At 36.5% G+C, this 25,328-nt stretch overlaps 1 protein-coding gene across 1 annotated transcript in view; it reads right to left on the bottom strand.

Annotated features, from left to right (window-relative positions):
- Sim1 (SIM bHLH transcription factor 1) overlaps positions 1-25,328 on the bottom strand; it is a 74,240-nt gene that overhangs the window by 27,839 nt on the left and 21,073 nt on the right. The window contains exon 10 of the mRNA XM_026402527.2: positions 3,121-3,289. Within this exon, the coding sequence (XP_026258312.2) occupies positions 3,121-3,289 (169 nt within the window). The remainder of the gene's footprint in view (positions 1-3,120; positions 3,290-25,328) is intronic.

Below are 25,328 nucleotides of genomic sequence, written 5' to 3'. Positions count from 1 at the left end.
CTAGATAGTTTTCCTTGGTTTAACCAAACTAATACTCTCACATATGTTCAAAAACCTTTAGTAGTTCTCCAGAAGACAAACTCTAAACTCATTATGGCCTGGCACAACTCAGTGTTTCCAAACATATTCTTCCCAGTCCCCACTCCACCCACAAGCCCAATCACACTAACAATGTGTTCCTGAATTTCCTCATTATCTTAGTCTTCCTGAGGTCCCCTCTCCTTTCCTATATTCCCATATGTCTGAATCCTCTCAAAGCCAGGTCACCCACATACCTTCCTTTGTCAGGGCAGAGTCCATGTTATTGACACCATTCACAAGTACTCTGTAGTACTTCTTCTACTACATTTACTACATTGACAGTATTGCAAAACTTAAATACATTTCTTATACCACTTCTTTATATTCTTGCACCTTTTACTCGAATCATACCACTCAGCTCTCACAATGACCACTGTAACATCTATGGATGAATTCCAGTTCTTTTCTTTCTGCAGAAACAGTATTGAATTTGCTGTGGATATCATACTTTTCCAGTGCACCCCCAGGACACTCTCACACTGTGGCAATCCATTTAAATGCCTGTTCGCTTGTCTATCTCCATCAAAAGCAAAAAATGTACATTCTGTTTGTGATCTGTGTGTGTTAGTAGCCCACAGAGTAGGAACTCAGTCAATGATTGATATACCACGTTGATTATCCAAGATAAACACAATTAGAAAACAATTTTTAGTAGGCACATAAATGTTAACTGAATTTATGACTAGGCTATTTAGAATGGAAATGTCATAAAAGAAAAAATCTACTTTGGAAAAGTGGGCAGAATTTAGAATAACAAATAATATAGCCAAAATTCTTAAGAACACATTTATATAAATATTAATGAAAATTAATACACAAATGTATTAGTCAGCTTTTTGTCACTGTGACCAAAATATTTGACATGAACAACTTAAAGGAAGCAAATTTTCTTTTGGCTCACAGTTTCAGAGATCTCAGTTTGTGGTCCACTAGATACATTGCTTTGGGCCTAAGGTGAAGCAGAACTTCATAGCAAAAGAACATGGCAAAGGAAAGTTCATGGCCACTGGGAGGTGGAGAGAAGAAGGGACCAAACACAAGATGTAGTTCCTAAGGGCACAGCCCCAAAGACCCATTCCTTTCAACTAGATTCCTCCTTCTAGCTTCTACCACCTCCAATATTCCATTTAAATAATGAGATCATCAATAGATTAATCCGCAGATGAGGTCAAAGTTCTTATGATCCAATTATTTCCCAAAACCCTACCTCAAAACATTGCTCACTGGGGACCACGCCATCAACTCATGTATCCTCAGAGTACATTCCAGATCCAAACCATAAGAAACATCAAGGTAAAATCCTATGTATATACATGTAGGTACATATGTGAGATTTTTATACATCATAGAACACTGAAGAAGAAAGAACAATTTTGGAGACAGCAATAAGGGATAAAGAAGGATCTCCACTTTCCACTCATCTATGTTGGAACTTTCAAATTAACTCCTTCCCATCTACACACATGCAAAGAGTAGTCTAGAGGCAGTCAAAGTACATATTTAAAATGAGTAGTTAAGAGTAAAATCGTAGAGTTTAAGAGCTTTGCATAAAAGAAAATAGATCTCACGAAGAAGTTTTGGAGGTTCAATGGGAAGACTTTGTTTTTGTGGCTTGATTACTATAGGCAAACTCCTTCTTCATATTTCCTAATTTAAGTACTTTTCTCATCTATACATCCAACCATGCTAAATATTTAAGGACAGGACCACCCAAAAGTAAAGTAAAACCCTCTTCCTAAAGTGTATGATAGTATAAGAAGAGTTTCTTATTAATTGGTCTATGGAAAGAAGCAGCTGCCCCTCCAACCACACTTTATACTTCAAAGTGCCCAACTTCTAACAGAAGTTGTACTAAAAAAGAAAAACTCTAGCTACTACATATCTACTCTCCTCCCTTTTGTCTGAATAAAGAAATCTAGTCTTCTGTGGAAAATTTCAAGCGATGTGATATAAGTGTCTTCAAAGGCAGAGATTATCTTCTACCCAGCCACTAAAATAATCTACCAAACAGTAGCTTTTTAAGTGACCATTGGGTCAATGATGACATTTCCTCAAATAGTATACACCTGTAGATGTATACTATCTGGTTCTGACATGGCTCTGACAAACAAGGAAATCATCGTTTATGTATCTACTAGATTGCCATTGTTGCTTTAAAAATTAAAAGCATAAATGATGAAAACCACCTTAATATCAAAAGGACTCGGAAACCACTTTGGTTCTATAATAGCCCAGAAAAAACAGGAAACTTCCAGAGGTTGCACTTGGCACTCTTAAAGAAAGGATGGAGATGGGTGGCCACGGGACATTAGGAGAGAGGGAATCCCCAGTCCTGTCCTACTCCCTTCAGACCAGGAAAGCTGTACATACACTTTGTTTGACACAAGCTAATTTCTATATCTCAGCAACTGATCAGAAAAATATTTTTCCTTCCAAGAACCAGTACCCTTGTTTGTACCTTGCAGTGTTTCTAGAAGAACTCCTTTAGATCTCATCATCTCACACCTCACAAAGATGAGAAGGGAATTGCTTTTCCTGCCATTAGTGGCATCAGGAAAGTCCTTTCTGTTTTATTTGTCCTAACAACCAATCTGTTCAAGGTAAAATGCATCCTTCATCCTTTGCCTCCACCTCTTAATTTTCTTCTTTTTCAGTTCCTGTCCTAAGTGTCAATTTTCATATATCAATTCTTATTTTCCATATTTTGTTAGGCTGGCTACATCTTTCTGAGTAAGCATTGTGGGAGACATTTTAGAATCCATACTCTTGAAATACCAGTGAACTTATGGTTCTGATCACTGGACTCTCATGACCTCCATATAAATGCAGCAAACCATAAAATCATTTCAAATTTTTATTAGCATCATTATTTTAAAGGAAGAAGAGGAAGTAGAAGATAGTTTTAGAAAACGTTCTAGATTTATAGACATTTTAAATTTATCAAAACCAGATGATTAATTCCAAACAGTTTTAATACATCAACTTCAAGATCAAACCAGATTACCAGAAAATAAAGTTGGAAAACACCAATGCACTTACCTGAGGATATGGGGAAGTCCTGGATTTTGACTTTGAGCTGGAGAGTCTTGACTTGGCCCCCTTTCTGTTGTCATTCATGGTGGGGGTGGAGCTGCTGGCATAGGAGAAGGCTGGCTTGGAGGCTGAGATCTGATCTAAGGAGAGTTGCAGCCCTTTGTACTCAGTGTCTCTGCAGAGTGGGAGGACAAAGCCCTTAATCAGTCACCACAGGAAAAAGATTCATGAATACTCTAATCAGGAGTGACAATGATGCATATGTGAAAAAGAAGCAAGCAAAAGTTAGCCATATAACTGTTTTCCACAAACACCTGGAGAATTCTAGAATTCCTAATATTTAACAAATGTGTGTGAATGAGACTCCCACAGATACCACAGCCAAATTATATATGCTCATGAAAAAGTCTTAATTAATTTTTTTTTCATTACTTTTATTAGTTAAGTAGAAAATAAAGCCATAATTCATAATTCAATTCTCTGATTTTTTGTGCCTTCTTGGTGAGGTATGAATCATAAAAGAATGCTCTGAAGATTTCCTAAGTAGGGTGGACTCAGCAGATAACCAGCCAACTGACGCTACCTGGTTGTTGGCAAGATTGTCTTCCATCAGCTGTTCCAAGATCTATCATTTTAGTTAAACATCACAAACATTCTTATGGCTGGCTAACTAGTGTAACCAGGCTTATAAGTAGTTAAAGATTCCTTTCAACAGGCTAATTCAATTTCCTCAGGGTACATTTTACCATCAGTTCTTTCCATTTCTTCCTTCATTCAATAAATATTTATTGAGCTTCTAATATATTCCAGACTTTGTGCTATGTGGAGATGTGAGAATAAATAAGATATCTATAATCCCTGCCATCCACATAGATAATAACTTTTTTTGGTAGAAGAAAGAGTAAACAAATAACCATGCATATCTGCAACTGTGATTTGAAGGGATGAAACTTTGTTAAGAGGGTGATTACAAAGATAGTGTTTGGTATATAGGGGCCAAAGATGGCAGCCTTGTCCCTGTCCACAGTGGATCTCATCTGAAACCTCAAGTTTTCTAAAGAGTATATCTTTGCCACACACATGTCCGATAGAGCATTAATCTCCAGAATACATAAAGAACTCAAAATAACACCAAAAAAACAAAAAACCCATTCAATAAATGGGCTAAGGAGCTGAATAGACACTTCTCGGAAGAAGATATACACCAATCAACAAACATACAAAAAAATGTTCAACATTTCTAGTAATTAGAGAAATGCAAATCAAAACTACTATAAGATTTCATCTCATGCCAATCAAAATGGCAGCTATCAAGACTACAGAAAACAGTAAATGTTGGAGAGGATGTGGGGGAAAACGCACACTCATACATTGGTGGAACTGCAAATTGGTGAAAACACTCTGGAAAGCAGTATGGAAATTCCCTGGAAAACTTGGAATGGAACCACCATTTGACCTAGCTATCCTACTTCTCCATCTATACCCAAAGGACTTAAAATCAGCATAGTATGTAAAGCAGCCACATCAAATGCTCATAGCAGCTCAATTCATAATAGCTAAACTGTGGAAGCAACCTAGATGCCCTTCAATACATGAATGGATAAAGAAACTGTGGTATACATACACAATGGAATATTTTTTTAAAATTTTTTTTTATTGGTCGTTCATAACATTACATAGTTCTTAATACATCATATTACACGGTTTGATTCAAGTGGATTATGAACTCCCGCTTTTACCCCGTATACAAATTGCTGTATCACATCAGTTACCCTTCCATTGATTGACATAATGCCTTTCTAGTGTCTGATGTATTCTGCTGTCTGTCCTATTCTCTACTATCCCCCCTCCCCTCCCCTCCCCTCCCCTCCCCTTTTCTCTCTCTACCCCTTCTACTGTAAATCATTTCTTCCATTTGTATTATCTTGTCTTACCCCTCCTTTCCTCTTATATGACATTTTGTATAACCCTGAGGAGGGACGAAGAGCTTGAGAAGAATATTTACATTAAACAGGGATGAGAGGTGGGAGGGAAAGGGAGTGAGAAGGGAAATTGCATGGAAATGGAAGGCGATACACAATGGAATATTACACAGCATTAAAAGAGAATGAAATCATGGCATTTGGAGGTAAGTGGATGGAGTTGGAGAAGATAATGCTAAGTGAAGTTAGCCAATCCCCAAAAAACAAATGCCAAATGTTTTCTCTGATATAAGGAGGCTGATTCATAGTGGGTTAGGGAGAGGGAGCAAGGAAGGAAAAGACAAACCCTAGATAGGGCAGAGGAGTGAGAGGGGAAGGGAGGGGGCAGGGGGTTAGCAAGGATGGACATCACTATCCAAAGTACATGTATGAAGACATGAATTGGTGTGAACATACTTTATATACAGAGATATGAAAAATTGTGCTCTATATGTGTAATAAGAATTGTCATGCATTACATGCTGTCATGTATTTAAAAAATAAAATCAATTTAAAAAAAGAAATGTAAAATTGTGCTGCAATTGTCTACAATGAATCAAAATGCATTCTGCTATCATATATACCTAATTAAAATAAATAAATAAATTTTTTTAAAAAAGTATATCAACCCTTTACACTGGCCCCTAAGATAAAATGTTTCAAAGAGTCCTCTTTACTAAAATTCTCCTGGGAGACTTTTCTTTGAGAAAATTCTTTTCAGAAGCAGTTCTGGGTAGTTGATTTCTTTTTATCTCACAAACACTGTGAATTATCTAATTCATCATGTTTCCCCCTTTGCACTAGAAGTCAAAGGCCCAAAGCCCCAAGTCACCTCTAGAGGGTCCTCATGGCAGGCATCCTGTGCAACACATTTCTCTGTTTTCCTAATCTTACTTTTCCTTTCCTCTAATTCTATAATTAGTTCACCTTTTCAAAACTTTTACATATATTTCTAATACTGTGGATTAAGATGAGTATATAAAACAATAAATTACTGAAATGATATGTACAAAAATGACTGGCACATTTCATGAGTCAGCAAATAGTCATTTATCTTCTTTTTCCCTTTCAATAGCAGTATTAGACAAAAGTAAAAGTATAATTCTGTTCTCTAAAATTACTAAGAGAGTAATTTTAAGTGTTCTTACCATCCAAAAAAATTATAAGGGTATGAGGTAATGCATATGCTAAGTAGCTTGATTCAGCCATTGCACAATACATATTTCAAAGCATTATGCCATACACCATAAATATAAGCAAGATTTACTTATCAATTTTAAAGTAATAAAAATTAATTCAGGCAAGTTATCCCTCAAGGAATAAGAACAGAAACCAGCCAAATGATTCCAATAATGTCACTGCCACAAACTAAAATGCAGTGACATATATCAGCAAATTGCGATAGCTTTGTATCTAATTCATTTGGCATCCTTATCTGCAGACTCATTTAGGAGAAAGTCAAATTATCCCTGCTTCCAGACCACATGATTGTGCATGTAAAAGACATGAAGACTCCACCAAAAGACTGAGAGAAGGGATAAGTGAATTCAGAAAAATGTAGCATACAAAATAGAACCAATAAGTGAAATTCAGTAAAGTTTCAGGATACAAAATCAACATGCAAAAATTAGTAGCACTTTTATAAACAAATAATGAACTTGTTGAGGAAGAAATAAAAAAGCAATCCCATTCACAATAGCTACAAAAAATTAAAATACATAGGAATGAATTTAACCAAGGAAGTAAATGGTCTCTACAATAAATATTACAAAATAATGATGAAAAAAAATTGAAGAAGATGCAAAAAATTGAAAAGACCTCCCATACTCATGGATTGAAAGAATTAATATTGTTTAAATGTTTGTACTACCCAAAATGATTTATAGATTTAAAGCAATCTCTAACAAAATACCAATGGCATTCTTCTCAAAAATAGAAAACACAATCCTAAAATTCATGTACATCCACAAAAAAACCCAAACAGCCAAATCAATCTTGATCAAAACAAGCAAAGCTGGAAGCATCACAATACCTGATGTCAAGATATACTACAAGGCCATAGAAATTAAGACAGCATGGTATTATCATAAAAACCAACACAGAGACCAGTGGAACAGAATAAAGAGCCTAGAAGTAAATCCACAAATCTACAACTAACTATAGTTTTTTTTTTCCCCAACAAAAATGCTTAAAAAAAAATTGCTGGGCACACCTGTGCTATTCCAGAGACTGAGGCAAGAGAATCACAAGTTCAAGGAGAGCCTGGGCAATTCAAGACCCTGTTTCAAGAAATTAAAAGGGCTGGGATGTGCCCCAGTGGTAAAGTGCTGCCCAGCATGCTTGAGGTCTTGGGTTCAATCCTCAGTGCTCCACATGCATTGGAGAAAGGACTTTCTCTTCAGTGAATGATACAGGGAATATCCTGAAAACTGTGAATGATACAGGGAATATCCTGATACTCATATCCTGAAAACTGAAACTCAGCCCCTACCTCTCACCATATACAAAAATCAACTCAAAGTGACTGGAAGACCTAAAACTATGAAATGATTTTAAGAAAACAGGAGAAGCACATCAAGACACATGAGCATAGGCAATGATTTTTTTGGATAACCCCAAAAGCACAGGTAGCAAAAGCAAAAATAGATGAACAGGATTATATAAAACTAAGAAGCTTCTGCACAGCAAAGGAAACTATCAACAGAGTGTTGAGGAGGATAGAAGGAGATTGGATGACAGGTACCAAAATATATGCAGTAGGAGAAACAAGTTCAAGGGTTCTACAGCACAGTAGGGTGACTACAGTTTACAACAGCCTATTATGAAGCGCTGGAAAAGAGGAACTCAAAGGCTCTAAACACAAGGGAATGATAAGGAGATGGAAACTGTGATTACTATGATTTGATTATTGTACATTGTATACATGTGTTGAAATATCACACTGTACCCCATAAATGTGTGCAATTAGTATGTGCTAATGGAAAAAAGAAAAACTCTAAAGTCTTTCTAAAATTTTTGCATAGCTTCTAATAAGAGATACTATATATTATATCAGCCTAAAAAATGTTTTTAACCTAATGAACAATTTAAAATTCTACATATTCATTTGAAAACTCTGTCAAATATAAAAAGGGTTATACAAATGCTCTTGATAAAGTAATTTGAAAACATTAATGCATCTATCAAAAATATTAAAATTTCAACCAATACTTAGCAGACCATGATGAGTCAGATAGATCAAGGTTTAAACCAATTTCTGCCTTTTATTGTTTAACAACCTACACAGGCTTCAATTGCTGCTTTTTTTAAAAAAACTCTTAGGGATATAGTGAGGTTTACATGACAAATTTTATGAAAAAAAAAAACACAACACAATCTAGAACATAGTAAATGATCAATAAAGAGCACTATTTCTTAACTTTCAAACTCTATGTCACTTTTTAGCACAAAATTCTCCTGATTTCCCCTGGAAAATAGTTTCATTTTAGTAGCAAGTAAAATACATTTCATTATAAACACCTTTTTATACTGTTTCTTTTTTTTTTTTAACCCCAAACTCATTTTAATTTGCTCTGTTAACTGTTAGCCTCTAAACTCCATTGCATTCTGGTCAAAGTTCTTATTAAGGTACGTTCTTTATTGCTAAGTCTGCAAATGTGGACCTTAGAGCAGCCCATGCACTCTGAGAGGAATTCGGTCTTCCTGTTTCTCTGTTCAGAACTCCGATGACTCAAAAGATGTGTTAGGATGAAAAGCACAATAAAAAATACCCACTTAAAGACATTTCAAGTATGGTTGATGTGCTGCCAAGAGCAGCTCTGAATGGCAGATTCGCTAAGAACAAAGCATTTGTTTTACTTTTAGAATTCTATTAAATTGAGCATTTCATTTGTATAGCTTAAAGGGCTAGATTCTGATGGGAATCACATTACAAGCTCCACTTCCCTCCTCCAAACTCAGACACAAAGAGGAGTCTGGCCCTGCTTCTCTCCCTTGCTTTTGGTGAAGCACATTCTGGTATCACATATGTCCTCTGAGTTAGATGTATGTTTAGTGACACCATTTATTTAATGTTTCCCCCACGAAGTGGGACAAAATAAAATACTCAGCTGCACAGAACTGGGACTCTAAAATGCATACAGTGAGGATCTTGACTTAGTTGATTTAAGTAAACACAGCACTGTTCTACCTTTGAAGCTTTCTCGAAAATAGCCACACGAACCCATTTTGGAACTCCTTAAGTAACTCTGCAAGGGCAGCTCGTGCTTTTCTCCTGACACAATTGGCCTATTGAAAGGGGAACATGGCTTATGCCATTGGGCATATTCTTCGAAAGGCTGTTGAAACCATTTACACTTGGTTTTCTCTCCTTTTAATGGTTTGTGCAAGAGCTACAGACACCCTCAGGTACCTCAGCTTTGAAAGCAATGTGAAATGGGTAATTTGCAAACACTAGCCTTTGCAGCATGTCAATCTCGCCCATATTTGCACAGACCAAAGTAATCCTCTTATTCCATTGTGGACAGTCAGAAATCATTCAATTTGCAGAATTAACCATCTGAGTCTACTTTAAACTTTATAATAGTCATGTACATATTTGGAATAACTCAAATTTCAATAGAAAAAAATGGGGCCATTTTTGCGTCACCAGCCTTCCTCAGCCTTCCTTTAAACAATAGGCCACACCGCTCATGAGGTCAATGCCAACTTGTCATAGGAAAAGCTCAGTGTGATACCCTTACAAAGCTAATAAAGAATGTTTTCATCACCAGAAGGTACTATCAGCTTCAGAAAAAAATCATTAGTATCATTTCTATCATTTCAACTGGGAGATGGGACCTCTGTGATGCCAACATTCACACTATCCAATTTATAATCATCAAGTGAGTTGGAATGCATGTATGGAGAAACAACCAAAAGTATTTTTATCAGTTTGTATTACTTTAAGTTTCTTTGCAAAAATTTTCCTATTCAACACCACCCTCCATTCCCCTTTCATTCAAGACAACTGAATTTTTTGCCTGTCATGTCAATTTTGGATCTGCACGTCATTCTGGAGTTTCTTTGTTGATATTACATTATGTGGCAATTCTTAAAAAAATGTTGCCAGATTTTTCAATTGAGCTATTTTTTTAAAAGAAGCTGAAGGTGATCAAATTACCCAAGCAAAACGTGGAAACTAAGCCATACAACTGATTTGGCTCCAAAGGCACTGATTGAAATAAGCAGAGGATTGCATTAAACCGTGATCGGATTAAGTGGGGATGACTGTGTCTTACACTAAACTTTTTAATCGGATTCTAGAGTCACCGTTACATGAAGTGCATGACCTTCTTTATATTCTGGCAGAGCTACTGCCTAGCCACTGGACAAACCTCACCAGCAGAGAGACCTACTTTATGTTTCATTTTTAGGTTCCTATGGAGCTCAGCAGAGAGAGATGATAAGGAGGGATGCATACTGTGAGAAGCTCACAGACTAAGACAATCTGCTGGGAAATTAGTCTAAGGCACCCTTGGAAATGTAATAGTCTTATACTCCAAAAGTGGATTTGAGGTTGGTCCCCCAAAATCTTTGGTTTTACATAAATAGTGCCTATGCCTTTCTCCATTTTGAAGTTTCCTCCAACACACTCTGCAGTGGATGGCACCAAAAGGTAAGGAACGCCTTAGACACAAGGTTTAGTACCACGCTGTGATTTCGAGAAGGAAAGACATGACTATATTAATAGGCAAACAATAACAACCAAAAATTAAAGGGAAAATCAGTAATATGTTGACAAGATGTGGTCAAGCTCTCTGTGCTCATAACGGGAATCATGTTATTCCTTCCTACTAGTTCGTGAAACAAGCTGGGATGCAGCTATATCCAGATCTGCCACCACACTGCCCCTGAATTTGTGTCCCTACCCTTCCAGTGATTTCTCCCTGCTCCTTCGTCTGAGTTCCTCCACCACTCACCGCCTCTACTGCTCATTTGGTTCAACATTCCATCTTACAGTGTGGCCAAATTTGTACCCTGACAACCACCTCTTGAATTCCTTCTTGTATAACATCCTTTATTTACTGTCCAACACAATATCTCATATAGAACAGATGCTCACTTTGCGAGTGATTAACAAAATGATTCTAATTTCAATAAACTTTGACTCATCTCAAATCCAAAACTCAAAAAACTGTCAAACCTTTCCATACAAATGAGAGATGTCTACTAGGTAAGCAAGTTCATGTGAGATTTTTCAAATTCTCAGAATATAATTCATAATCATCCTGAAATTCTATAAGAACCTAAATCAAAGAAGCCAATCCTTTCTTACTATTTTCGTGTTATGCACATTGATTAAATGCACTTATTTTGGCAAATTGCAATTCAGGCACAGCATATGTGATACTTGGGCATAATAAAATACTAAATTAATTTCATCCTGAACCATTTGGAACTATTGCAATTATATTGAAGGAATTAGAAGGAATAGTGTTGTTTGTTTGTTTGCTTGTTTGTTTGGTACTGGGGATTTAACCCAGGAGCACTCTACCACTGAACCATTTCCCTAGCCCTTGTAATTTTTTTTTTTTAATTTTGGGACAGAGTCTTGATAAATTGCGTAGGGCCTTGCTAAGTTGCTGAGGCTAGCTTTGAACTTGAGATTCTCCTACCTCAGCCCCCAAATGGCTGGGATCACAGGCATGCACTGCTATGCCCCGCTAGGAATAGTGCTTTAACCCCCAGAGAAATAACTCCTAGAAATCAATAATGAAAATAATATCTCCACATACAAAAATTTTAAAAGAATGTGAACTGTGAACAATTAACAAATTGCTTAGAAATGTTTTTAAAGCTTTAGCCTCATGTATGATAACCTATAGGAATTAAAGCAGTTAACAGGCAATTTTCCTTTTCAAATTGGCAAAGTTTTCTGAGTGACAATAAATCCCAATGAAATAAGTTGAAATAAATGAGCATTTGTATATGCTACTAGTAAGAGAGTAGTGTTTATAAAGCAGCTGAAAAACATGCATACTTTAAATCCAGGAATATCAATTCTAGGAGGATTAAAAGATTCCTAGAAAATCAAAGATAAGCATCAAAAATATATATGACAGTGCTTATCAGATAATTTCTATTTTTAATTGGAAATAATGAAATAAGAACTAAAAATAAAGGAATTACTAAGTTACAATGTATCCATGTGAGAAAATGTTATATAGTTATTAAATATTTCAATTACAGTGATACAAAAAAAAACCATAATGAAGTGACATTTTTTTTCTCTTTAAATTAGCATGTATTACATATGAACAGTGACAGGCAATGAACTAAAATGTTATGTGCAGATATCTGGCAAATAGATGAAAATATGTTTCATCTTTTTATGTGTCTCTATTATCTTAATTTTTTATAATAGGCATGTATGTATAATCAGAAAGAATATTTCTTTAGAAAAACACTAATTGAGGCAAATTTCAGGCATCCCCACCTCATATTGAAATGGTTCCCCAAAACTTTTTTTTTTTTTATTTCTAGGGTTTTATCTTTGCACATACTAAATACAAAAGAGAAAACACTACAAAATCTTCTTTCCCACAGGCTACCTTCTGAGGCATAATAATTACAACTTAAATATCCAAATGTTCAAATGCTCTCTCAGTGCCTGTATGTTTCCCCTACTTTCTGGTTTATTTTTCATCTTTAAAAGTTTACAGAATTATCTGTCTTTGAAGACTTTCATATGAACTATATGATTTTTATGTCTCCTTCTTTGGAGAATAGAACTTAAATTATTACTACAACTGAGGGGGAAAAAGACTCTTTTTATGTGGTTTCCTAAAACAACTTAGATTTGTGTGAATTAAACGGCATATTTATCATTGTTCAAATGAAGTCCCAATTTGGGGGTGGTGGGCATAGCTTTTTCTTTAAGGAACTTAATTTTTATGATCAGAAAACCACTCTTTAGCTACTAAAATTTTCAACATATTGCAAATCTTTCAGATCTAAGTTGCTCTTACAGTTTTTCTAGTTCTTATATTTGGGAGAGGTAAGGAGGATTTGGATCTTTAATAGTCAGATCAAAATAAACACAAAATGTCTTAATAATATCAATCAAAAGAAAAAGTAATACTAATGTCAATCAGGTTTGTCTTTTTAAAAATTCTCAAACAAAAAGTAAACAAAATGCACACTTTAGTCTGCCCCCTCTTCTCTATTTCCTTCCACTCCTTCCAACCTACCCCACCCTCTTGTGTTCATTCCCCACACCCCACATGCACTTCACTCTCACTTATTAACCTCATGTTTTTCAAATTCCCTTTAGAACTCTTCTAATCCCTAGGAAAGAAAAGCAATGGGGATCTCATCACCTAACACCTTATATTTGTTTGAGACTCAACCTCACAGGAACAGCTTTCTCACCTAGTTATTCTGATCCTGAACAAAGCTAATTTCTAAACTCTAAAAATATCTTCAACTGTGCCAGGAACTCCACACAAACTCAGGAACAGAAAAAAAAAAAACTGTAATCAACATGAAATCATCATAGACTGAGAAATTTGGACCCCAAATTCAAGGGCAAGGTGTCCCTGAATTCCCCCACAGGGCCTGGGGCCTCAGGTAGGGAGATCCCACAAAGTAAACCCGCAGGATATGATTAGAAGCTCTGCCTTGCCCTGCATAATACCCAACGCACTGGAATTTCTGTAAATCACAGCAGAGTAGAATCTCAGACTTTGAACTCCACAGGAAAAGACACAGCAAAAATAATGGCATAATGCAATGTTTTCAAATGCATAAATCTTCATTTGTTTAGTTTAAATATTTTAAAATATGTCCTATTACATTTATTCTTGATTAAACCTCTTCTAGATAGTTATTCATTAATGGTTTCTTTACAGTTGCTGTGCAAACAGTTCATTCATACCTATGACATATCAAATCTCAGAGACATGTTCTTTAATTGGATTCATTTATTTCTAATCTTCTTAAGCCCTTACTACTGTAATGCCTGACTAAATATACATTAAACTCTATTATTTAAAAGGCTAAAATAAATTTGAGATATATTTCATGAATAAAATTCACAATTCAACAAATGTTCTATTATTATTATTATTATTAGCCTCAGGCATTATTTAAAACTGCCTGGTAGATAAGTTGTGATTACACAATATAAGTTCTGTACGGTTGCTAGAGGTTTAGGGTGGAGCCCAACAATTGGCATTTTTAAAAAGGCCCCCAGGGGGCTGGAATTGTGGCTCAGTGGTAGAGCGCTTGCCTAGCATGGGCAGGACCCGGGTTGGATCCTCAGCACTACATACAAACAAAGATGTTGTGTCCGCTGAAAACTAAAAAAAATAAAATAAAATATAAAAAATAAATAAATAAATAATAAAAAGGTCCCCAGTAGTGCTGAGGCTGCCAGTCAGGACACCATACTTTGAGGATTAGAACAGTTGATATCTGGGATAAGAAAAACCAATGGTCTCAGGTGAAGGGGACTGCAATAGTCTCGGGTGAAAGGGATCACAGAGTAGATTTAATAAAAAAAAAAAAAAAAGAACACTGAAAAGGGAGGGAACATTCCAAAGACAAAATCCAACCTTCACACTTTCTTCATACTTTCATACTTTCTTCAGAACTTAACCTGACTGACTGCAGAGACCACTAGACCCTGCAACTGCCTGGAATGTTTGCTCCCTCTTAACCTCCTATTCCTCCAGATCCCGAACATTGAAAGCTGCAAAACATGGTCTTCAGGCTGCTTCTCTTCTATTATTCTATTTACTCCATTAGCTTTAAATTCCATACACTGATGACTCCCAATCACTATCCCAGACCTTCCCACTCTCTATCCCAGACCTTCCCACTCTACAGACATCCAAGTGCCACCGACTATGTGACATTTCCCAGCTGATGGATGACAAGCATCTTAAGGTAGATACAACCACACAACCTTGATTGCAGCCACTACCTACAAAACTGCTTTTTCCCACCATTCCTACAGGTCCCTCAGGCTAAAATCTGGGTACTATTCTTGACTGCTCTCTTTTACTGACCATCCCTGAATCTGACCCTTCCCCTACCTCCCTTGCAAACCATCATCTTCTCTCACCTAGTTAATTATAATAATTACCTAACTGTTCTCCCTGCCTCCACCGTCTACCCTCCACAAAGCCTATGATCCACACTGGCCAGAAGGATCTTTCATATCATACATTAGATTATGCCATGCCTTTGTTCAAAGTGTCCATTGGCTTCCCAAAGCCTTCCAGACCCAACATGATCTGACCCTGCCCATTCTTGTTACATCACCTCCTTCCACTCTCCTCCTCCCTTACTCTGTGGCAGCCACAGTGACCTTCTCCATTCTTCAACATGCCCAGATGGCATCCACCTCAGGACTTTTACATGTGTTTTTGGGGATGTTCTCCCTGTGGGTGTGACCATGGCTGGCTCCCATCTTTCATTCATGGGTTTCTAACGAAGCCTTCCCAGACCACTCCCATCTCTTTGACCTACTTAATTCATTTTTCTATCACTTCCTGATATTTTATGACAGTTTATTTGTTTGTAAGTACCATTTCTTCCCACTAAAGTGGATGCTCCATGAGGCCAGGGACTTGTGTCTCCCTTGGTCACACTGTAGCCCTATCACAAAGTCCAGCACACAGAAGGCACTGGGGAAATAATGGCTGAATGAATGCACAAATCTTCCCCCAATTGCCATAGAGAGGACTCCACTCTAAAACATTTCTTACCATCTCTTTAATTATAGCAACAGAAATTAAGCTGATTCTAATGATAAAAATGTGTTTATATATAAAGTAAGTCCTATTGAGTGGACAGAGAAGACGGAAATTATATTGTAAAATATGTAATGTCTCTGAATAGTTCCCCTTGGTGTTCAAATAGCCTTCACAAAAAAAGTGCTACCCTGCACTTTGCTATGATCTTTAATTGTTCTAACTGGAGGAATGAAGTTGACACCCACCCTGCCCTCCCCTTTGTGGGCTGCATTCCTCTAGCATTCCTGAGCTGTAACACTGAAGGGATCCATTACCCAATAACAGCACAACAAATGCTTCACCTTGCCAGGATGGTAGCATTGACAGTAAGTATAAATGTTGTGAGTTCCAACCTAGTAGTCTCTTAATGACTTGAAAAAATAAAATGAAGAACTTTGTGTTGAATTTTGTTAGATCTGAAAAAAAAAAAAAAAAAGCAGCTCTTTCCCAGCCACCTATTTGGACAGCAATATCAATTAATGCAAGTGTTGAAAGAAGTGAATCTCATGGGTTCTTACCTCCAGTCACCAGAACTTAACCATAGTTATCACAACCTCTGAGAATAGAATGAATGACTGGAGAGCAGCAAAAAGGCACAGACCCCCAAAATGCTCAGAACCCAGGATTCTACTCTTGTGATGATTACAGTAGGAAGAGACAGATGAAAAACAGCACATTCAAAGGTTGCATTACCAGAAAATGTTGCTATTCTCAGCGAGATGCAAAAAGTGGCAAGGGACTTGGGTTTAAAAGTACAAACACAAGAGAATCCCACCTTAATGGGTACCATTATGACATCCAGTTCAATATAATGAGGCTATTTCCAAGATCTGGCCAGCAGCCCATATTAGCACGGCTTTACTGATGTGGATACAGCAAATTCTGTTTGAACAAGAAATCCCTGGGAAAAAAAGATCCTTTCACAGGCTCTATTCATTTAGCAATCAATCAAAGGGAAAATATCCTTCTGGTAAAGACAGTAGCTCCTATTTGAATCCTAGTAAAATATTAGATGTTCTAAATAAAATCATGTTCTATGGGACACACTTATTGATTGCTATTTTGTGAAAACATCATTACTGTTGATATTAAATTGGTAAAGAGGAAATGGAATTGGGCCTAGGGGTGAGGATATTATTGCATGCAGTTGAGTACGTACCAAGTACACCCAAAGAGTGAAGAAAATGAGTCACTTTGTGGAGACCCCATAATAAACAAAAGAGTAAACTCTCCATGGACTTTTGCAACACATCTTCAAGAAGTTAAAAATTACTTCATAAATATTAAGTGGAATCATATGAAATTGTCAATATTGGACTGTTTTAATACACAGAAATGACAATTTCACATAGTTCACCCTAACACAATATCACCATTGTAAAGAGAGCATGTCAAAGAGGACATTGGTGAGCACTGGAGTCCAGGCCCTGGGTTCATATGCCTGCTGGACCACTCACTAGCTGTTTTATATCAGCTAAGTCACTCAACCCCACTGACTGAGCCTCTTGCACAAAGTAGCAGGACCTCAGATGTGAATCCTTACTCCTTAAGCTTCCTAAGCAAGATAATGAATAGAGCAAGTTGCCACCCCTCCTTCAGCTTAGAGCTAATGATGATCTTCCAGTTTCTCCCAGACAGAGCAGCAATGCCTGGGAATTACCCCTTACAAAGAAAAATAAATAAATAAAAATGTTGCAAAACCTAAAACAATTAGCAACATTTTTTTTAAATGTAATATATCAGCAAAGACTATTTTGAATCCAGAATGATTAAAATTCACTGAGAGTCATAATCCTATTCAGTCCCCCAAATATTGAAAATTCCTTTTTAAAGCAAAACAAAAAATCAGCCCAACATCACTCTAACAGAACAAAAATCAACTCAATTATAACTACTCTTCCTTCTTGAGGTAATGAGATCACAGAGACTGCCTTGGTCCACATCTTTGTGAGAGTTAAAGTTGGGCGCCTTAGCTTACAGCCAGATACTTTGCTGTCAATTATGAACTCTCTTACTAAACACACACACACACACACACACACACACACACACAAAATCCCACCCAATGAGCCCAACTCTTCCTATAGCTTTCACTACCCACTCCCATATCTAGTCAGCAGTCTCATAGCTCATATACCTGTGAGTTCCACACCTATGAGCTCATTCCCCAGGGTAAACTGTGTTGTACCAAGGCACTTTGGATTCTCCTTTCTAACTGTGGATGGCAGCACTTCCCTCATTGAAAGCATCTCAGTATGTACAAGCCTATGGGCAATCAAGTAGGACACCATTTGTACTTATGCTTGTTTCTTTCTTCTGCAGACACTGTCATTCATTTGGATAGTCCTCAAACTTGTCACAGCACCTATAATATATAGTGCTCGATAAATCTTTTATGAATGCTTAAAGACACACTCATCCTAAAAAAGTGAAGGAGGGGGCTGGGGTTGTGGCTCAAAGGTAGAGCGCTCACCTAGCATGTGCAAGGCTCTGGGTTCAATCCTCAGCACCACATAAAAATAAATGAATAAAATAAAGGTATTGTATCCAACTACAACTAAAAAATAAATATTTTTTTTAAAAGTGAAGGAGGATCTACCAGCCCCTTTCAGACACATCAGAATGACTGCTGATTTTTTATTCTTGGATAAATACCTCTCTTCCTAAGGCTCATGCTTTCCTTCCTTCAGCCCAATACTAACACATATTTATTGTGTGCTTATTGGCAGACTAAAAATTATTTGACTTAATTTCACTAAAATAACCACACTAATAATCAACATTTACTCAATGCTACTTTGTGGGGATCACAGTGCCATTATCTCATCTAATATTCACGATGACTCTGTGAGGTAGTCTCTATTCTACCTGAATTTGCAGATTAAAAAAACAAAATAGGAAAATTAAGCAATTTACCCACAGGCATAGAGCTAGTGAGGGGTGGTACTTGGAGTAGTCAGCAGAGTCTAATATGCTATGTTACATGATAAAAAACATGCAGAGATATCTTATTTCATAACAAATTTTTAAAATATCTTCTAATGCAACCCTATGATTTTCAGGACTTGAAACATCCAACTAAGAAGCCTAGGGAGTAGATGGGCATCATGACGCACACCTGTAATCCCCACTAGTCAGAAGGCTGAAGCAGGAGGACTGCAAGATCAAGGCCAGCCTAGAACTCAAGTTTTGAGTCTTAAAACACTTTTTAAAAAGAGGTGGGGATATAGATCAATGGTAGGGTGCTTGCCTAGCATGTAGGAGACCCTGGTTCAATCCCCAGGATCTCCACCACCACCACCTCAAAAAAAGAAAGAAAAAGAAACCTAGAAGTTAGACTGCATCATATTCTAACAGCAGCAAAATTATAATGTCAAAGGAGGCCCTTTGGCCCTGCAAATCTTAAACAAGTCATATAGGTACTTTGCACTTCCGTGTCCTCCAATCTGCTATTTGATGACCTAGTATGTATCTCACACTTTCTTTCTGAAGATAATTTTTAAAATACAAGCATCATACATGTAGAAGTACTGTTCATTCATTTCAATGTGATTAATATTCAATTTAGAATACTGGTATCCCTAAAATCTTTAAAAACTGTGTTTTATGCATAGGTGCTAAAAAAGATTTTATTACTAAAGTCAGGTCAACATGTTGAAGATATATCAGTAATAATTTGAGAAAGGCAAAGGTTTGGAAGAAAGCAGTTTCCAGTTATGATGAAACGTGCTCAGTTCCAACAAAACAGTTCAGAGTAAAGAAAGTAATGAAGGAAATAAAACCTCAGTTAGACAAGAATAGCAAGACAATCGCTGTTTGCATGTGATTTTCAGAGTCTGCTGTTACAAGAGTGCCTACTGGGAAAAGAAGATGTGACCAATGTTCACAGGTAACTTGCTTATGTCAAAAAATCCAATCCTCAAAATCCCATCCTTTTCCTGACAGCTCCACTCTCACTTTTAGCTCCTTTGAATTCTGTGCCTTCAGCAAATAGTGCAAACATACCACATCATTTCTGACTTGTTTCTTTTCCCTGTCTTCTTAGGTATTTCAATGGGTCTCTTCTATTTTGCCAACTAAAGTGTAACTGCTCTTGAGTTGTCCAGATTTCTGCTTCACATATCTAGGCAATTAATCATTGCAACCTGCCACATTCTGCCAAATAGTAGTGATACAGCCATGTGCTGGCAATGCAGAACAATGAGGAACACACAGAAGGCCTCACCACACACCATACAAAAGGCCAGTGTTTCATGTTTTATGCACTTTGCATTATACTTACTAACATTAACAAGATTGACAAAACACTGGTTCCAACTAAATTAGAGATTTGGTAGAAGCCGTTTCTTAGAAACTTCTTTTTCCCTAGGAAAGTAGCCCGTGTAAAGCAGTTTCAACATCCCTGGAACAAAGAAGGCACTTGGGAAATTCTGTTTTACCTCCCTCCAAGCAGAAATCTCGGCTCCCTTTAGAGCACATGATGACAACAGCAAAACACAGGGTGAGCCCAGCCAACTGCAGAAGTCACCACACACACAGAGCACAATGCTCAAAGGGCTGTAGTCAAGAGACTGCAGAAAAGAGAGAAAATAAAAACCTACATTTGTGGATGTGAGGATTTAAAATTCATATTCATGAGGGAACTACTCTTTTTTTTTTCCAAAGCATTTTAATTGACATCACAAAATTGGAAAAAGCTAATAACAGCTCTTGGAGCCAAATACTTTTCTAGCTATCTCCTCTATTATCTCATGTAGTCTTCTGTAAATCTCTAAAAGGTGGGAACAAGTGTCTACTTTCACAAAAGGAAAAACAAGAGTTAAAGGGGTAGCATGACCTACTCAAGATCTCACAGTTATTATGGAACAGTTTTGATTCTCATCCAGACCCACCTGATACCAAGACCTATGGCTACCCTGTCTGGTTGCTTAGAATGATACAGGGTCTTTACAACAAACAAAATCACAAGCTCACTGCAATATCACTTCCTGGAGCAAAATTCTTAGATGGCAAACAGATGGGCTAGGCTCAGATAAACCCCAAACATGAATCCTCTACATATAGAAAGTCACCACACATCCTTCTCAGCTCTGTCATCACCATGGACAATCGCTCTCCATTGACTGAGGAGAAAGGGAACTGAGGTTGAGGCAGTCACTCCTCCAAGCAAGGTACAACATTAAATTTCTCCATTGATAGGAATTCAGGTATTCTCAATTTGCCTAAACTCCAGATAATCTTTATTTGTATGGCACTTATGCATAGATACCAGCACTTTAACCCAAAGAATTTTTGATCACCATCTAATCATCTGGAAAGACATCACAAACCAATGAGAACAGAGAGGTAAGCATCAGATAAAGGGAAAGCAATAGCAGTAAATATAATTTACTAAAATTATAAAGATAGACATACCATCCCCCATTAAACCTACACATACCTTGAACCAAACATAACAGCATTTCTCAAATGAGTAGACTAAGTAGGAAACAAAGACATGCTTTTGGGGGGTTCAAGTAAAGCCTTCCTTGAATTTCTCCACCTGTTCACAATACCATGCATGAGTCCCTGCCTTCAAATAAGGCAATGATCCATGTCTTCCCATGATGTGACTCAAAGAAGAGAACACTTTCCTCCCAACAGCTAGACTGAAAGAAAACCAGAAGAGGGTGGGCAGGCAGGTCATTGAGCACATACCAAGCAGCCAACACCTAGGAACTAACAGGATGGTTCTGTGAGTCACTAGGTCAAGGCAACAACAAAGGAAAGACTGGAGGTCAGAATGGCCTGGGGAAAAGGAAGCAGCCAGGAAGCGGCCATGCCAAGGGGCCAGAGGATGGCACAGCAGCCCAGAGAATGCTGGAGAGTTCTCCATTCCAGCTTCTGAATAGAACCCCTACAGGAGAATGTCAGCTATCATCAAATCTTCCCCATTCTCCCCCAAAGGCAGAAAAGAGTCAGCACGCGCGCGCACGTGCGCGAGCACACACACACACACACACACATACACACACACACCATCTAGGAAATACCCCACTGCCACAACAGGTAAATCATGTCAAATCTGACAAAAAAGGATGACTTCTCTTACTAATCCACATACGTGTGTGTGTGTGTGTGTGTGTGTGTGTGTGGTGTGTGTGTGTGTGTATTTGGCTTCTGGAGATTTAACTGAAGGGAGCTTTACCACTGAGATACATCTCTAGTTCTTTTTTATTTATAATTTTAAGACAGGGTCTTGGTAAGTTGCTGAAAGTCTAACAAATTTCTAAGGCTGACCTTGAACGTGTAATCCTCCTGCCTCGCCTCCTGAGTCACTGAAATTATCAGCTTGTACCATGCCACTCAACTGAAAATTATATATTCTTAATTGAATATAATCAAGAAGACATCACTGCTACATCTTAGCTAGTGAAATGTATACACTAAGCAGCAACACAGCTTTTTAATCTTGAATTCAGGTCAAAGCTTATCTTGAAGCTGGATAAGCTGAACACTACAGGCTTTATTCATTTAAATCCATTCCTCTCTCCCTGACTTTTTCCTCACCGAAACCATACAACCTCTCACTCTCATACACAGAGAAGGACAGGATGCCACAGTTGACACAAAAGCCTTTAATTCTGGCTTTAGGAGGATGAGAGGTTTGAAGGCAGGTGAGTCAATGGGTATAAAGTTATAATTAGGTAAAAGAAATGAGTTCAACATTTTATTACACAGTAGGGTAGAATAATGTAACCTATTTCAAAACACAGGATTTCGGGGCTGAGGTTATGGTTTAGTGGTAGAGTGCTTGCCTAGCATGTGTGAAGCACTGGATTCGAGCATCAGCACCACATAAAAAATAAATAAAATGAAAATATTGTGTCCATGTACAACTAAAAAAATTTAAAAACAAAAAATACAATATTTCAAGTGGTCTTACCACAAAGAAATCGTGAATGAGGTAAAGGATATGCTAATCACCCCGATTCAATCATATCATAACATGTACTGAAGCAACACACTGTAGCCATAAATACAACAGTACAATTATATGCTGATTATCAAAATTTCAAAAATGTTCTGGTTTCATCACTTACTCATCATCTCTGAGCCTCAGTTTCCTCACCTAGAAAATAAGAAGTGTGATCTCTCTAAACCAAACATCACACAGAATGTTCAAGAAACAAATTAGGTGATAGTACTTTGAAAGAAATACGCAGTCAGCAATTGCTTTTTAAAATATTCAAAGTTTATAAGCTTATAAAAGATGAATTCAAAACCAAATATACATTATTTTGTTAATAAATTATAATAAAGACTGTCTGAAGGAAAAGATTAAATTGAATAATGGTACTGTGGATGTCAAAAGGGATTAAATCTCCCAGCTCTTCATTTTAATAAAATGTTTTGGTATTTAAAAAATTACTATTAATACCAATGTGTCTCCAATTTGTTTCTGTGATCATTAAGGTACATAAAAGACCATCTGAAAAGGACAACTAGAACTTTGCTATTCAATATTATCATAATAAAGATTAAACACAATTATGAACCAAATCTAATTTGTTGGTAAACATTAGGGTACAATATTTTTGCAGTTCTAGAAATTAATGTTATTTTGAATTGCCAAAAAGATTATTAAACTTATGCAATGAGTTCTCCATAGATCTGAGGAATGAAATTAATTTATATTTGCTGTAACTTGGTAAGTCAAAATGTGCTTCATCTGACATCACTTATAATATAAAAGAGTGGTTTTGCTAACAGCAAAATAAAGTCTATTTTGATAATTATATGTAATTATTAGCCAAGTCTTAAGAAGCATATCCTAAAATTTACTACTAATGACAATATCATTGGCCTTTAAATAAATTCTAACAAATTTGAATTTGAGCACCCCAATGAATTCAGCACCATTTATGTATTTGAAAGAACAAACCAGTACGAGCATATTTTATGTTTGCTTCTTTAAAGAGGTTTATAAAGTTTTATAACCACAGAATATGTTAACATTTAAAAATTCTAATTGTGAAAAACACATGGTTTTCATAATGGTTAACTGTGAGAACATGTAATAGTATTCAAACAAGAATAAAAAATATGGGGCCATTATCATGTGGGCCCTTTCTCCCTTTGATATGAAGGAAGGATGTTTCTCTGGCATTTGCCCTAACTGTTCTACAAATTTAAAGGAGGTCTTTAGAAAATAGCAAGCATGATATAGAACACTAATAAGTATTTTCTCTATCTGTTCTGCTTTTAGTAGCACAGTAATAGAAATTTTAACATGGAAAACTATTTTTCCTCCTACATGCTCTGTAAATCACTTTAAATGTAAAACATCATGTGAGATTTTCCACTAAAGCAGTGTTTCATCTAAACTGATTAAATAAGCAGAAAAGCTCTCCTTAGCAACAAAAAGTGGTTGAAAATATTAAATCTGTCTGATTCCACAATTACCAAATTACTCACTAAATCTACTCTCTTACTTTCCTAGTACAATATCAAAATTGTACTTACTTATAATTCTCATTAGAATTCTAGTTTAAAATATATTAATATTTAGGACTTCCTTCTACAGAAGTCCCCTCACAGAATATCATATATCAATCAGACTAATTGAGGTCATACACCAATGAGTACTTGATGAATATTAGTGGCAGATTGTTTTTAATGTCATCAGTAAACTAGCTCTCGTCTGTATTTTTTGCAAGCTTCTACACACAGTAATTTTGAGTACTATAAATATGTCATCATAAATGATACAGTGACTAGACAGGAGAATGCTATGTAAGCAGAAAGTACCATGATGTCTGTGGCTTACTTTAGAATTATTTAGCAGGGAAAAATAAACATAAAAATAGATATACATATAGGTAGGGACAAAATAAATACAGCCAACATTAACATTTGTTGAAACTAGATGATATGTACATGGATATTCATTGTACTAGACTTTCAACTTTTATATTTAAAGATGTATAAGTTTTAAGATATTTTAAAATTGAAGTTTTGGTTTATCCTGAAAAAATAATGTAAGAATATTTCTTATTTTTAAAATGTACGAAGTCTGAGCCAGGCAGGCATGAAACTCCTGTGCACACCTGTAACTCCATCCATTTGGGAGGCTGAGGCAGGAAGATCTCAAGTTTGAAGCCAATCTCAAAATGAGACCCCACTTCAAAATAAAGAAAAACTAGGGATATAGCTCAGAGGCAAAGTACACTGAGTTCAATCCCCAGTACAAAAATAGATTATATAGCTAGATAGATATATTATATATGTAAATTATATAGATATATAAATTCCAAAAGCATAAAGAAAACTTATACTCTTATTTCCCTAGAAATTATTTTTCATAGTTTATTTTCAATTTTCTTCATGTTAAGTATTAATATTTTCCATCTGAACTGTTTATGAACAATTACTACTCAAATTAAAATCAAGAAAATATGGATTCAAGAAAATTACTCAGGTCTTTACATGT

Source organism: Urocitellus parryii, chromosome 8 (assembly GCF_045843805.1).
Source record: "Urocitellus parryii isolate mUroPar1 chromosome 8, mUroPar1.hap1, whole genome shotgun sequence".
Taxonomy (NCBI): domain Eukaryota; kingdom Metazoa; phylum Chordata; class Mammalia; order Rodentia; family Sciuridae; genus Urocitellus; species Urocitellus parryii.
Note: the sequence above shows the minus strand (reverse complement) of the source record. Positions and strands in the feature narration are given on the sequence as shown.